The following is a 15,774-nucleotide window of genomic DNA, read 5'->3' as shown; positions in this document are numbered from 1 at the left end:
ATGATTACTGCAAGAAAAAAACTGCATCCTTGAGAGAAAAAGCGGCAGCTGTGGAAGTAGGTGGCAAGAACCATTTGGGGTCCTACCTCTGGACTGTGTAAGATTGCACGTCGCATGGTTGCTTTTTAAAAATTTCTTCTTCAAAATAAACGTGGCCATTTAAGCAGCTTTTAAAAAAAAGAAAAGCAACGGACGTTTGTTGCAATGTATAGGTTGGCATCCGCATTTGTCTTTTTTGCATTCATGTTTACAATTCAGATCACGATTGCCACACAAGCAAATTCCCCCCCAAACTCTCTTAAGAGCCAGCAGTTGCACTGAGCCTGGGGTCTGTTGCAGCTGCTTGGGCACTGCCAGAATTATGTTCTCGTGTCCTCTCACCAGTGCATCCTATGCCCAATTCGTCCTTGTCACACTGGAAGATCACTGGCAAAGGAGCGACTGGAAACCTACTGCACGGCCGCAAACACAAGCGAAAAGAACCTTCTGTCTCTCAGTGAGTTGGCTATAAAGGTAGGTTTGTAGGGTGGGATACGGGATGATACATAGCGGACACATTCGTAATACATTTGTGGTGCAGGATAGCAGGCAAAGTTTGGCTCTCGATCACACAATCCTCCCTGGTGGTGCGCTTCCTCACTACAGGACTTCAGATTCATTGAATATAATATTTTCCTAACAGCTAAACGCGCAATAAATTAAAAGGTCCCAACATCATACTTTTTGCAGGATGCCCCTTTTCCCACGACTCAGAACTGCTTTAATAAAGCAAATCCAGAATCTTACTGGACAAAGACTTAAAATTTCGCAGACGTGCAAGCTTTGAGCTATCCGGACCTCTTCATCAAGGCTGGGCAGTCAATCAAACACAGAGAGTGCGGCACACACATAGGGCGTAGTTCCAGATTTATCGCTCAGCTGTTTGCAACTTCAGCACCCAGAATTCCTGATTTGCCCAAACGGCTGGGGTTTTGGGATTAACGTCCAAAAACAACCTGGCGGGACCAAAGTTGGGAATCCCTGACACAAGGTAAGGCAAGGGGGCGAGACCGGTGTCTGATTTGTAACCAGCCTTATGTTCTCAGAAACTGTGGCGTCACTCTTTCCTCTTCCCACCGATGCATTCCTGGGTGAACAACTGACCCCTGCACACGTCCAACGTCTCACAATCTTCATGATAGGACTGAGCTAACCTGCAGACCTTTATGGTTACACCACAACCAGAAAACTGTTTGATTTTCCCTTTTCTCCCAGACCACCTTTCTTACAGTCAGGGTTCGGCAACCCCCGGCCGCGGGCCGCCTCCAGCCACGGGGCGGCAGGTACCGGCCCCCGGCTGGGTCCGTCGCCACCACTGCCACTGCCGCCTCCTGGGCTTCTGCAGGCTCCTCCCAGGGCCCACGCGGCCCCAGGCCTCTCCTTCTGAGGGCCCCCTCAGAGGGCCGGGAAGGAGCCGGCGGAGTGCCCACGGGGTGTCCTCTCCTCCTCCCGGCCTCTGAGGGCTCGAGGCCCCTCAGAAGCCGGGAGGAGCGGCGGGTACGGCTCAGCGGGGTGTCCCCATCTCCTTCCCGGCTCTGAGGGCCCGAGGCCACAGAAGCCGGGAAGGAGCCCTTGGTGTTATCTGGCAAAATCCCCTCTCAGCCCCTTGTGCCTTTCTGGGTTGAGCAGGGGCATGCTTTCGCCTTTTTATTTTGAGATTGCATTTAGTAGTTTCCTGCTGTACCTAGTTTAGTATTATTTTATTATTATATTATATTATTGTCACTATTTATTCTTATTCTTATATTATTCTTCTTTCTTATTATTTACTGCCCTTGGTGTTCTTTGTGTAAAATCCCCTCTCCGTACTTGTGCCTTTATGGGTTGAGACATGCATGCTTCTGCATTTATTTTGAAGTGCATTTTATTTCAGTTTCCATGCTTGGAACTCTTATTATTATTATTATTATTTACTTGCCCTTGGTGTTCTCTGTGCAAACTCCCCTCTCAGCACCTTGTGGCTTTCTGGTTGACACTGTGCATGCTTTCTTCCTTTTTTTTGAATTGCTTTGTAAATAGTTCCCTGCCCCTGTCTCAAACAAGGTTGCCTACCCCTGCTCTAAGTCCTAAATCAGCAAAAGGTCAAGTTATAAAGATGCATATCCTGTGGAATTTCACTAGATCCTGATTAAAGTTGTTGTTCCCACTATAGCTTTTGGAATTGTTTGGTCCTCATGGCCCTGTTTTTATTAATTTTCTCTGATGTTACTCCAAAGGTCAGTCCTACTGAGCCATATCTTTACAATAAATAAAAAAGAGATTTTTAAATCATACTGCACGGATATAATATGAATGTGCCCCCCTGCTGGGCGGTAGGAGCATTCGTTGCGCACTTACCATCTCGGGCAGGGAAAGCTATGTCACCTGCTGAAAATTCTCTCTTCTGCACAAACTTTCTGACAACTACACAATGTACTGATAACTTCAGGAAGTGCTCTGTCCTTCTATACATCTGGACACTCCAGTCTCCTTTTGCTAGGCTACTGTGCTCATGGAATGGCTAGGAATCAGCAGATTTTATAGCTGAGGAAGGAACCATGGAAATACAGTGGAGCCTCCACATTCGTGGGTTAGAAGTACAGAGCTCAGTGCAAAATGTGAAAGACACAAATAACAAAACACTGGGTATTTTCGTTTTTGTTTTGTTTTTTGCTTGCCTGATTAGAACACCCTTCTAGAATCTCTAGGTCCTCTGGCATAAAGCCTGTGATCTATATCTGCCAGCAGTTGACCCCAGAATTGCACTGAAAAGACCTACAAATGCCTTAGGGAAGTGTTTTCTCTATAGGAATCTCTACGTTCTTCCAGCACATCCTCTGGTGGACATTGACCACAGAGTCAACACGGAGGACAAGATTCTAAAGAGAACATTAATAATCAAATTGTGACTAATCAAATCCACAAACGTCAAAGCTCACCGTGGGGGCGACTGTAATCTCATTCCAATGCCGTAGTGCTGACCCTATTATTAGGCAGAGTTAGCAATAACCCACCAGCAGAACTGAAAAGACAGCAGAATGTTCTCTGACTCCCCCAGAGTTGAATCTCAATGTTGGAAGGAGCCCCAAGAAGGGCCATCCAGTCCAACCCCATTCTGCCATGCAGGAATACCACAATCAAAGCACCTTGACAAATGGACATCCAGCCTCTGTTTAAACAACCTTTCAAAAAGGATACCCCACCCCTCTCCCAGTCAAACACATTCCACTGTCAAAAAGCTCTTACTGTCGGAAGTTCTTCCTATGTTAAATGGAATCTCCCCCCATTCCTCTATCCTGTGGAGACAAACCTGCGATTGATTTCGCTTTTTGCTCTCCAGTGTGGAAGGAAGTACATGCCTCCTGTATACACCATGCGAGAAGCACCCAGCCTTGTCTCTGTGGCAAACATCTTTGATGAGCCTAAGTGTACGACAGCCAACTTTAATCCTTTGACTTTCTTTTTTTGTTGGTGATGAAGGATGCGTACACCGCCCAGAAAGAGAGCGTAATGGGCTGAGTTTCTACGCTCCTGATTTCCTGTTGAGGGAAGACGAGAGCTTCTGAAGATGCTGAAGGAGGAAGAAGCATGCAAACCCTGAAGGAGCTTGCCCCAGAATTTGAACAAGCTCTCGGAGAAAAACTCTTCCCTGAAGACAATGATTGCAGAGATCAAGAAAACTTCAGCAGTCAGGCCACAGAACTTTTGAAGGTGAGACAAGATTTAATGTTCATACCATGACCAGTATGTCCCATCAAAGCTCGGCTGTGAGCGGGTTGCCATATCCGCCCCCCGGCGGTGCCAGTCCCGGTTTGGGCGGTGCCGTCCGGCCCGTCCGTTTTGGCGCTCAACACCGGGACGGCCCGCACGCGGACAACCGCGGCCCTGCGGCGGCTCCAAGGCCTTGTGAGGCCTGGGAAGGCTCTCCGCGTTGGAGTCCAGACCGCGAGACGCTCCTCCCGGGCCCAGCGAGCCTTTGATGCGCCTCCGCAGTCGGAGCTCCGGCCGCGGGTGCCCCCAAGGGCTCTCGAGGGCCAGGGAGGAGGGGGAGCGCTTCCACCGGCGGCATCGCCGCGCTGAGGTGCTGCCCCCTGCCTCCTTTCCCGGCCTGAGACGCCGGCCTAGGCTCCCTCTCAGGCCGGGAGGCGGGGGAGGAAGCCCAGCACCGCGGCAATCCGCGCGATGCCAAGCTTCCCCCCGCCCTTCCCGGCCCTGAGAGCCGGCCTAGCTCCTCTCAGGCGGGAGGAGTGGGAGGGACAGCCCGGCACCGAGGGCAATCGCGCGGATGCCAAAGCTTCCCCCCCGCACCTTCCCGGCCTGAGAGCCGGCCTCGCCTCCCTCTCAGGACGGGAGGAGGGGGAGGAAAGCCCGGACCGCGGCAATCGCCGCGATGCCCAAGCTTCCCCCGCCCTTCCCGGCCGAGAGCCGGCCTAGCCTCCCTCTCAGGCCGGGAGAAGGGTGAGGCAGCCCGGCACCGCGGGCAATCGCCGCGATTGCCAAGCTTCCCCTGCCCTTCCCGGCCTGAGAGCCGCCTAGGCTTCCTCCCAGGCCGGAGGAGTGGGAGGCTGCTTGGACGCGCGAAATAGCCGCGATTCCAAGCGGCCCCCGTTCTCCTCCGGCTTGGGAGCCACTAGGCGTCCTCCGACGCCGGGGAGGAGGAGGAGTCGGACCGGGTTTGAAAAATGTAGGCCTTTTTTTTACTTCCTAGCCAGGAAATTTTAAAAAAAAGTTCCTACATTTCAAACCTGTCCTACATTTTCCGGTCGGAGGTCCTCCATTATGGCAACCCTCGCTGTGCAGTGTTGTACTGGTTTGCCTGTTCACATAAATAATGTTAAATGTTCGTTCCGTATGTAGAACCCAGAGTAGGGAAAGTTACCTTGCCTGGTGCTATGGCTCCCAGATTTTCTGGGAGATCGAAATTTGGGATTCTGGGATGCATTTCAAAAGGCAACCTTCCCATCTTAATCACAACGTTGGAAAAGTTATTTCCTGGATAAAACCCCAGAATCTCCTAAGCAGTGGTCATGTACTGGAAAATTCTGGGGTTAGTATAAAGGTGTGTGTATATCATGCATGGACTTCCAGTTGCCGCGTCAATGTAGGAGACCCCGGAATTTAATCGGGTTTTCTTAGGCAGGTATTCAGTAACCCCTCCTAACTCGCAGGTGATCGTTCTGGACCCCCCCCCCCCCCCCACAAGTTAGGAACTTGCATTAATCAAGCCCATTGAATGAATGGTGTGCCCCTGCGTGTGGCTAGGCTATGCACGCAGGAGCTATGGCCTTTCACCTCATTGGTGTGTCCCCTACGTCATCCTCAGTCTGCCTATTCAAATACGCAGACTTGAAGGGGCGATTCCTCCGATGTGGTTTTGCCAGTCTTTCCTTGAAATCATAAGCCAACAGCCCACCTGATATTTGTTGGCGTCTCTCATCTAGTATGACCCACAGGGCTGACTGCTCACTTTCAAGCTCAGATAGATCTGTGCGTTTAGGTATTTAGCCTTCACTTTCACATGTCAAAGTTGATGCTTTCTCAGAATTCGGAAGCTATTTTGTATCTCTCTCATCTGAGAAACATAGATCCAGAATCCATAGAGTTCAAAGGACGCAAGGGCCCTCGTCAACCCCTGCCTGCAGGAAATCAAATCAACGTATCCCCGTAGTCGCCCTTCCGCCTCTGTTTCAAGACTCCAAGAGAAGACTCCACTACCCTCCGAGGGAGTTTGTTCCCTTTCTTCCAAGACCGCCTGAAGCTGGACGCAACCGCCCTCTCGATCACCTTCCCAAAAAATGTTAGCAGCGAAACAAAGGCCGATAATTATTCTGAACCAGTGGTGCGGATGGCTTTTTTAGGATCTGTTTTACAATGGCCATTTAAGATCTATGGGAAATAAGGCCCATCCTCCAAGGATTGTATTAATTATCCGCGTAACAATAAATGTTTACCGCCGGTCCCCCTGGGCGCGAAACCACGAGGGACAGGGATCAAGAGAGCGGTTGCGATCAGCCTTCAGCGGTCGTGGAAGAAAAAGTCGGCACAAAACTCCCTCGGATGTGTGAGTCTTCTTTGGAGGTCTTTGACAGGCTGAATGGCCATCTATCGGGATACTTTGATTTGGTTTCCTGCATGGCAGGGGTTGGACTGGATGGCCCTTGGCGGTCTCTTTGAACTCTATTATTCTATGATTCTATATTTTTTCAGAATCTGAGAGAGATACAAAGATAGCTTTCCCGAATCTGAGGAAAGCATCAGCTTTGCATGTGAAAGGAAGGGTTCTAATACCCTAAAAGCACCCGATCTCTATCTGATCTTGAGTTGAGCAGTGTCAGCCCTGTTTCATACTTAGATGAGAGACTGCCAACAAAATATCAGTGCTTGCTATATTCAGAGGAAAGAACTGCAAAAACCACATCTGGTACAGTCGCCCCTTCAAGTTGCGTATTGAAATAGGCGACTTGATGATCTACGAGGGGTGAACACCAATGAGGTGAAAGGGCCATCTCCTGCCTGCTGCATAGCCTATGCTCACACGCCGGAGCACACCCAATTCATTTCAATGGGGCTTGATTATTTGCAAGTTTCCCTAACTTGTGGGGGGGGGGGTGGGGGGGTCCAGAACAGATCACCTGCGAGTTAGGAGGGGTTACTGTATACCTTGCCTGTAAGAAAACCCTATTAATTCCTGGGTCTCCATACATTGACCGGCAACTGGAGTCACATGCATGTATATACACACACCTTTATACTAACACTCCCCGAATTTTCCAAGTAGCAGCCACTGGCTAGGAGATTCTGGGGTTGTAGTCCAGGAAATAACTTTTCCAACCTTATTTGATTCAAGATGGGAGAGGTTTCCTTTTTGGACAATGCCTCCCAGAATCCCAAAATTTCGATCTCCAGAAAATTCTGGGAGCCATAGCACCAGGCCAGTAACTTTCCCTACTCTGGGTTCTACTACTGAAACTAACATCTAACATTAATTTATGTGAACAGGCAAACCAGTACACACTCACCGCTAGGGTTGCCATAATGGAGGACCTCCGAACCGGGACAAATGTGGACCAGGTTTGAAAATGTAGGACTTTTTTTTAAAATTTCCTGGCTAGGAAATTAAAAAAAAAAGGCCTACATTTTCAAACCCTGTCCTCCTCCTCTCCCGGCTTCGGAGACGCCTAGGTGGCTCCCAAGCCGGGAGGAGGAACGGGGGCCCTTGGAATCGCGGCGTTGCCGCGGGCCAAGCAGCCTCCCCCTCCTCCCGGCCTTGGAGGAAGCCTAGGCCGGCTCTCGGCGGAAGGGCAGGGGGAAGCTTGGCATCGCGGCGATTGCCGCGGTGCCGGGCTTCCTCCCCCTTCTCCCGGCCTGAGAGGGAGGCTAGGCCGGCTCTCCAGGCCGGGAAGGGCGGGGGGAAGCTTGGCATCGCGGCGTGCCGCGGTGCCGGGCTTCTCCCCCTCCTCCGGCCTGAGAGGGAGGCTAGGCCGGCTCTCAGGCCGGGAAGGCGGGGGGGAGCTTGGCATCGCGGCGATTGCCCGGTGCCGGGGTTCCTCCCCTCCTCCCGGCCTGAGAGGGAGCCTAGGCCGGCTCTCAGGCCGGGGAAGGGCGGGGGAAGCTTGGCATCGCGGCGATTGCCGCGGTGCTGGGCTCTTCTCCCCTCCTCCCGGCCTGAGAGGGAGCTAGGCCGGCTCTCAGGCCGGGAAGGAGGCGGGGGCCGCCCCTCATCGCGGCGATGGCCGCGGTGGGAGCGGCCCTCTCCTCCTCCCTGGCCTCGCGGAGGCCTTGGAGGCCCCCGCGGCCGGAGCTCCGACTGCGGAGGCGCCTCAAAGGCCTCGCTGGGGCCCGGGAGGGAGCGTCTCCGCGGCTGGAGCTCCAACCGCGGAGAGCCTTCCCAGGCCCTCAGCAAGGCCTTGGAGCCGCCGCAGGGGCCGCGGTGTCCGCGTGGGCGGGGCCGTCCCGGTTTGAGCGCCAAACCGGACCGGGACCGGGACGGCACCGCCCAAACCGGGACTGTCCCGCCGGGGGGCGGGATATGGCAACCCTACAAGTCACAGCCAGAGCTTTGATTGGGATACTGGGTCATGGTAGGACATTAAATCTTGTCTCCCTTCAAAAGTTCTGTGTCTGACTGCTGACTTTTCTTCTTGTCTCTGCAATCATTTGCTTCAGGGAAGAGTTTTGCTCCGAGAGCTTGTTCAATTCTGGTGCAGCTCCTTCAGGGTTGCATGCTTCTCCTCCTTCAGCATCTCAGAAGCCTCTCTTTCTTCCTCAACAAGAATCATGGAGCTTATAAAAACTCATCCATTACTCTCTCTTTCTGGCTGTGTACTGCATTCCTTCATCACCAACAGAAAAAGAAGGTCAAAGGGATTAAGTATGGCTGTCGTACACTATAGGCTCATCAAAGATATTTTGCCACAGAGACAAGCTGGTGCTTCTCTGCATTTTGTATACAGGAGCAGTGTAACCTTCCTTCCACACTGGCTATCAAAAGCTAAATCAATCGCAAGGTTTGTCTCCAGGAGAGAGGAATGGTGGGGAGATTCATTTACACTAGGAAGAACTTCCTGACAGTAAGAGCTGTTTGACAGTGGATGTGTTGACTGGGAGAGTGGTGGGTCTCCTTCTTTGAAAGTTTTTTAAACAGAGCTGGATGTCCATTTGTCAAGGGTGCTTTGATTGTGTATTCCTGCATGGCAGAATGTGGTTGGACTGGATGGCCCTTCTTGGGTCTCTTCCAACTTTAGGATTCAACTCTTGGGGGAGTCAGGAGAAACAATTCTGCTGTCTTTCAGTATCTGCTGGTTGAGGTTATTGCCTCACTCTGCCACATAATAGGGTCAGCACTACTGCATTGGATGAGATTACAGTCAGCCCTCCACTTGCAGCTTTGACTTTTGTGGATTTGATTATTCACAGATTTGATTATTATGTTCTCTTTAGGAATCTTGGTCCTCCGGTGTGACTCTGTGGTCAATGTCCACCAGGAGATGTGCTGGAAGACTTAGAGATTCCTAGAGAGAACACTTCCCTAGGCATTTGTAGGTCTTTCAGTGCATTCTGTGGTCAACTTCTGGCAGTATAGATCACAGGCTTATGCCAGAGACCTAGAGATTCCTAGAGGGTGTTTCTATCAGGCAAAGCAAAAACAAAAACAAAAAACAAAAATACCCAGTGTTTTTTTATTTGTGTCTTTCCCATTTTCACTGGCTCCTGTACTTCTAACCCCAGCGAATGTGGAGGCTCCACTGTATTTCCATGGTTCCTTCTCAGCTATAAAATCTGCTGTTCTATGCCTTCCAATGAGCACAAGTATCCTAGCAAAAGTAGACTGGGTGTCCAGATGTATAGAAGGACAGAGCACTTCCTGAAGTTTCAGTACATTGGTAGTTGTGCAGAGTTTGTGCAGAAGAGAGGAATTTCAGCAGGTGACATAGCTTTCCCTGCTATCTGGTAAGTTGCAACTAATTCTCCTACCTGCCCAGGGGGGCACAATTCATTTAGTATCCTTGCCATTATGATTTACATCTCTTTTTTATTTTATTGTACAGTATTTTGCTCAGTGGACTGACTTTGGGTGACATCAGAAGAGTAATAAAACAAGGGCCATGAGGACCAAACAAATTCCAATCTATAAGTGAAAACCACCTTTATCAGGATCTAGTGAATTCCACAGAGTATGCAGTCTTTAGTACTTGAACCTTTTGCTGATTTAGGACTTAGAGCAGGGGTAGGCAACCTTTTTGAGCCGGGGCATGGAAACTATTACAAAGCAATTCAAAAAAAGGAAGAAGCTGCACAGTGTCTCAACCCAGAAAGGCCACAAGGTGCTGAGAGGGGGATTTGCACAGAGAACACCAAGGGCAGTAAATAATAATAATAATATATAGTTCCAAGCATGGAAACTACTAAAATGCACTTCAAAATAAGAGCAGAAGAAGTGCACTGTCTCAACCCAGAGGCACAAGGTACTGAGAGGGGATTTTACAAAAGAACACCAAGGGCAAGTAATATAATATAAAAATAATAATAATAATAATAATAATGTTACAAATAATAATAATAATAATAATATAATATAGTTAAAGCATGGAAACTACTAAAATGCATTAAAATAAAAGGCAGAAAGCATGCACACTGTCTCAACCCGAAAGGCACAAGTGCTGAGAGGGGATTTTGCACAGAGAACACCAAGGGCTCCTTCCGGCTTCTGAGGGGGCTCGAGGCCCTCAAGAGCCGGGAGAAGAGATGGGGACACCCACGCGGGCGTCCCCGCCGGCTCCTTCCCGGCTTCTGAGGGGCCTCGAGCCCTCAGAGGCCAGGAAGGAGGAGGGACACCCGCGTGGGCAGCTCCGCCGGCTCCTTCCCGGCCTCTGAGGGGGCCTCAGAAGGAGAGGCCTGGGCCGCGTGGGCCCTGGGAGGAGCCTGCAGAAGCCCCGGAGGCGGCAGTGGCGTGGTGGCGCCGGCCAGCCTGGGGCCGGTCCTGCCGCCTCCGTGGGCTGGAGGCGGCCCGCGGGCCGGGGGTTGCCGACCCCTGACTTAGAGAAAGTTGGTCTGGGGGAGAAGAAGGGAAAATCAAACAGTTTCTGGTTGTTTGTAACCATAAAGGTCTGCAGTTAGACTCAGTCCTAGCATGAAGATTGTAGAGACATGGTACGTGTGCAGGGGTCAGTTGCACCCAGGAATGCATGCTGGTGGGAGAGGAAATAGTGACCCAGTTTCTGAGAAATAAGGCTGGTTACAACTCAGACACCTGTCCCTTGCCTTCCCTTGTGTCAGTGATTCCAAACTTTGGTCCTCCAGGTGTTTTGACTTTAACTCCCAGAAACCCAGCCAGTTTGGCAACAGTCAGGAATTCTGGGTGCTGAAGTGCAAACATCTGAGCGACTAAAATCTGGGAACTACTGGCCTATGTGTTTGTCCTCACTCTCTGTGTTTTATTGGACTGCCCAGCCTGATGAAGATCCTGATGAACTCAAAGCTTGCACGCCTGCGAAATTTTAGTCTTTGTCCAGTAGATTCTGGATTTGCTTTATTAAAGCAGTATCTGAGTCGTGGGAAAGAGGGGCAATCTGCACAAGTATGATGTGGGACCTTTATTTATTGCGCTTTTAGCTGATTATGAAAATAGTTACTTCAATGTACTGAAGTCCTGTAGTGAGGAAGCGCACCACCAGGGAGGATTTTGTGATCGGAGAGCCAACTTTGCCTGCAATCCTGCACCACAAATGTAATTACGTGTGTCGCTAGTATATCCCGTGATCCCACCCTACAAACCTACCTTTATAGCCAGCAGCTTCACTGGAGACAGAAGTCTGTTCTGCTTGTGATTGCGGCACTGCAGTAGGTTTCCAGTCGCTCTTGCCAGTGATCTCCGTGTGACAAGGACTAATTGGGCATAGGTCACTGTGAGAGACACTCGAAAAATAATTCTGCAGTGCCCCAATCACCTGCAACGACCCCTATTGCTCAGTGCAACTGCTGGCTCTTAGATAGTTTTTGGGGGAATTGCTTGTGTGGCAATAGTGTCTGAATTGTAAACATGAATGCCAAAAAAGTACAAATGCTGGGGCCAACCTATACATTGCAACAAACTTCTTTTCTTTTCTTTTTTTTTAAAGCATGCTTAAAATTTGCCACTTTTATTTTGAAGAGAATTTTTAAAAAGCAACCATGCTCTTGCAATCTTACACAGGTCCAGAGTAGGACCCCACAATGGTTTCTTGCCAAACCTACTTTCATCAGCTGCTGCTTTTTCCTCTCAAGGATGCACTTTGCAGTAAATCATACAGGAAACCAGTGTTTGCCGTATTCTCTCCGCACAAGTGAGGCACTGGAGACTGGAAAATGTGGTACCTGCCTTCCAATAGCTGTTTTCTTCCCTTCCGTATGTCTGCTCCTGAGACTCTTCTAGATGTTTCTTGAGCAATGTACAGCATGTTGCAGTTTCCTCTGGCAGAAAAAAGAAAATGAATTTTTTTTATTTACATCTTTTCACCCCAAGATCAATGCTGAATGCCATTGTTCAGTCTAATTCAGTTCTGGAAAGAACTCTGGTAGTTCCTGTCCTATCTCTGGAGAATTTTGCTCCGCTGATAAACACCCAGCAGGTTCATTTCAGAGTAATTTATTTTCTTTTACTGGGAGATCCTTGACCAAGATGATTGATAGGACAAGCAGGCTCAGCGACAAGTGCCTAGGCAACTGTGGGCAAATACTGGGGAAATCAGTGGAGCTCTTTTGGATATCGGCCACCTTGTATTTTGGAGATAGCTATCCTCATGTGTGATATGCCTGCCCTTCTAAGTTGAGGAAATTCTGGAGGAAAAGTGTTGTATGTCTCTGTGTAGTGGGATCTTGTCCTTTACTTCAGCGAGCCAAAGTGTGGGATGGCTCTGGGTGCATCTGTACTGTAGAAACAATGCAGTCTGACATTTTTAATTGCTGTAGCTCCATCCTATGGATTCCTGTGATTTGTTTTCAAGGTCTTTAGCCTTCTTGTCAAAGAGTGATGGTGCCTCATCAAACTGCAAATCCCAGGATTCAGGTGGAGCCATGGAAGTTAAAGTGGTGACAAATTGCATTGTTTTCTACAGTGTAGATGCACTCTGAGACAAGTATGATATAAAGTATTTTATATCTATTTTTACTTCTACCGACTACAAGAGGCGCCTTACAACAACAAGGAGACAAAAGAATAAATTTCACTGACTCCTCAGATAGAATTTTACAGTGTTTCACTATCATCAGCTTTTATGGTGGAAAATGCTTTTACAGTGGAGAAGATTATAGTGCTGGACAAAGTTCATTCTGGCCGTACAAGTATTTACATACATTAATGGAATACACAGTGCTAATACAGGAAGTTCATATAGCACAAGGAAAATCAATCCTGGGCTTGCAGAGCTTGGAAACTTTCTTTTGGGATGACAGCTCTCAGAATTCCCCATCAAGATGGCTACTGCCATGGTGGCTAGGGCTTCTGGGGTTTGTAGTCACAAGATGCTTGGGTCCAAGAGTGAAAGGTAAGCAGTAGTGCCTTGACTTAGGCATCAGACTTGTTCCCACCCCATCCCAGTCACTAGGCATCACCAGATGCAATAACTTGTGTGTCACCTTGTCATTGGTCTCTCCCTGATACTAAACCATACAGAACCTTAATAACATTTTTTGTACTAATGGTATATCAGTGGCTGTAATGGCAATAGTTATGACAAACACGTAGCAAAATAAAATTATCCCCTTGAATTGCAATATCATATGCAGAACACAAATGTATTTATATTACATGGTTCATGTGTGCTAAAGTGAAAAATGGTAAGATGTGATGTTGTTAAAGAAAAATTTTTTAAAACCCTGAGGCCTCTCCTTTTTTTGTCCATTGAGACTTGCCCACTTAAGCCTTCTCTTCCTCTTGAGCTCCAGGGTTTTAAAGGGACATGGGCAAAACCAAGCCCATTTCTGTTAAAAGGCCGACATTTGGGGAGCAGCAGTGTTACCCTCCCTTAGGGAGTGGCTCACATCCCCACACTCCTACCCAATGATGTCCCTACCCAGGTAATCTTACCCAGTAATATGAGCAATCATTGCCTAGAGCTCCACCATCACCTCCTCTGTTCCATATTCACAGAAAGAATGGGAAGCATTCGCTGATCTATTTATTAATGCTTTGTGTTGATCTCTCTCCAACATGTTCTGGGTTGCCCATTCCTATTTTCTCTTCACACAAACCCTGTGGAGTGTGTTAGCAGGCCATACCCGACATATGCTGCCTAAGACAAAGGTCATTGCCTAGCAGGCACACTTAGTTTCATTGTATGAGTAGTCGAAGCATACAATCATAGAGTTGGAAGCAGTGGTGTTACTGGGGCCGGTGTCACCTGGTGTGGTGGAGGATGGCCTGCCTTCTGGCTGGCCACCCTGCCTAGCCAGACTGCTGGGGGGTGCACATACTTTCCGTTCAGCGGGGGACGGTGATGCCTCTGGATGGCCTGTTCAGGGTCTTGCATGGCTGCTGGGTGAGTGAGAAGGGGGGTGTGCTAGTACCACCAGGTGTACCATCACACTGGATGTACACCCCCTTCTAGTGTCCCCCAATGTGGTCAACACACCCTGATGTCCCCTAGTGTAACCTCTAATAACAGACAGACAGACAGACATTCCCACCTTATACACACGGGCAGCATCTTCAACAGACTTCACAGTATGAGATGCCTGATCTCCAGATGCCTTGCAGACCTTACAGAGGAGAGCCGATTCCTGGACACAAAACCAAATCAGGTTCTCACCATGTTCCCAGCATTGTCCCCATGCCTCTTCTTCTCTTCAGTTTCTTCCCTTCTTCCTTTTTGACTTCCTCTTTCTTCTCCTTGCTGTCATCCTTAAGGGAATTCTGGTGTGTAATTTGCTCCTTCTTTAAGTGATGAAACAGAAACGGCAGTACTTCTGTCCCTTGAAGACCATGGCAATTCTGAAGGGCCCTGGCAAAGGCGCAGACAGGAGGCTGGCGGCGGGCTTTGGATTGAAAGCTGGTTTTGGTACAGAACTGGTAGCCATGATGATCCTTGGAAGCAAACACACACATTAGGTTTCACTTTCTGCATCTCTTTTTATTGCTCCAAGAGCAGCTGATGATTTTTAATTATTCCCTGGAACTGGGCCAGGATGACAAAGTGGTTCAAATGGGTGGATCGAACACAAATTCACAAATATTAAACTGTTCTTCTTTAGGTTAAAGAAATAGTTCAGAAGCCTTGTCTGGAGTAGCACAACACTCCCAGAAACACAAAGCAAAGTTTCTGGGAGCAGTAAAACTCAAAAAAAATAAGGACCTGCAAGAAAAGGTTAATGTGGAGGATGGCTGGGGAAACCTATGACAGCCTTTGGACACACACGCCATAATCAGCACTTCACACGACCAGAGGTATGGACTGAAGACATAACTTTTCTAAGAAGGACCCCACCCCTCGCTTCAACCCCTTGCAGGATCGACAGTGGCATGTAGAAGAACCTGAACAAAATATGTACTGCTTTTTTGCTTTGTTTTTCTATGCTTTGCAACCCTAAGCCAAACCTATAATGGTTTTTGTGTTTTTTGGCAAGATTTATTCAGAGGAGGTTTGCCACTGCCGTCCCCTGAGGCTGAGAGAGTGTGACTGCTCCAGGGTCATGGAGTAGGGTTGCCATAAGTGGGATCTCCAAACCGGGACAAATGTAGGGCAAATGTAGGGCAACATTTTCAAATGTAGGACACATTTTTATAAAATGGAGGACACGCAAAAATGAGGTTTTTTTAAAAAAATGTTAATATAAATGCATGTTTTTGGCATGATCAAAATGGAGGACATTTTGGCATTATTCTTAGACAGATGGCAGAAATGTACTTGCTTCGGGTTCAACTTTACTTCTCAGAAGTGTGCACTTGGGCAAGGGACTGTGGTTTTTCTTCACTGCGCATGAGTTTGTAAAATCACCGCAGTTACATTGGCCGTGCCTCAGAGGCTTGTTGATATCAATATCACCGTCGTCGTCGTCTCATCATCATCATCATCTCATCACCACTATAATTGGCCAAGAAAGGCAGACTTGTTAGCATTCAAAGCACCATAAATACACAAAAAGTGCACTTGCATATATTTAATAATAAAAAATAATGAAAAAATAAATAAAAACAACAGGCAGGGGTGTATATATTTGATAATAAAAATTAATTGTAATAAAATAAAAACACCATAATAAAATAATAAAAAAACAAAAACA

At 48.4% G+C, this 15,774-nt stretch overlaps 1 protein-coding gene across 1 annotated transcript in view; it reads right to left on the bottom strand.

Moving 5' to 3' along the window:
* LOC121920308 (E3 ubiquitin-protein ligase TRIM39-like) overlaps positions 1-15,774 on the bottom strand; it is a 29,564-nt gene that overhangs the window by 4,417 nt on the left and 9,373 nt on the right. The window contains exons 4-7 of the mRNA XM_042447439.1: positions 14,193-14,338; positions 13,969-14,029; positions 11,297-11,403; positions 10,354-10,553 (exon numbers count right to left, since the gene is read on the bottom strand). Of these exons, the coding sequence (XP_042303373.1) occupies positions 10,354-10,553; positions 11,297-11,403; positions 13,969-14,029; positions 14,193-14,338 (514 nt within the window). The remainder of the gene's footprint in view (positions 1-10,353; positions 10,554-11,296; positions 11,404-13,968; positions 14,030-14,192; positions 14,339-15,774) is intronic.

This window comes from Sceloporus undulatus, chromosome 2 (assembly GCF_019175285.1).
Source record: "Sceloporus undulatus isolate JIND9_A2432 ecotype Alabama chromosome 2, SceUnd_v1.1, whole genome shotgun sequence".
NCBI lineage: Eukaryota > Metazoa > Chordata > Lepidosauria > Squamata > Phrynosomatidae > Sceloporus > Sceloporus undulatus.
Note: the sequence above shows the minus strand (reverse complement) of the source record. Positions and strands in the feature narration are given on the sequence as shown.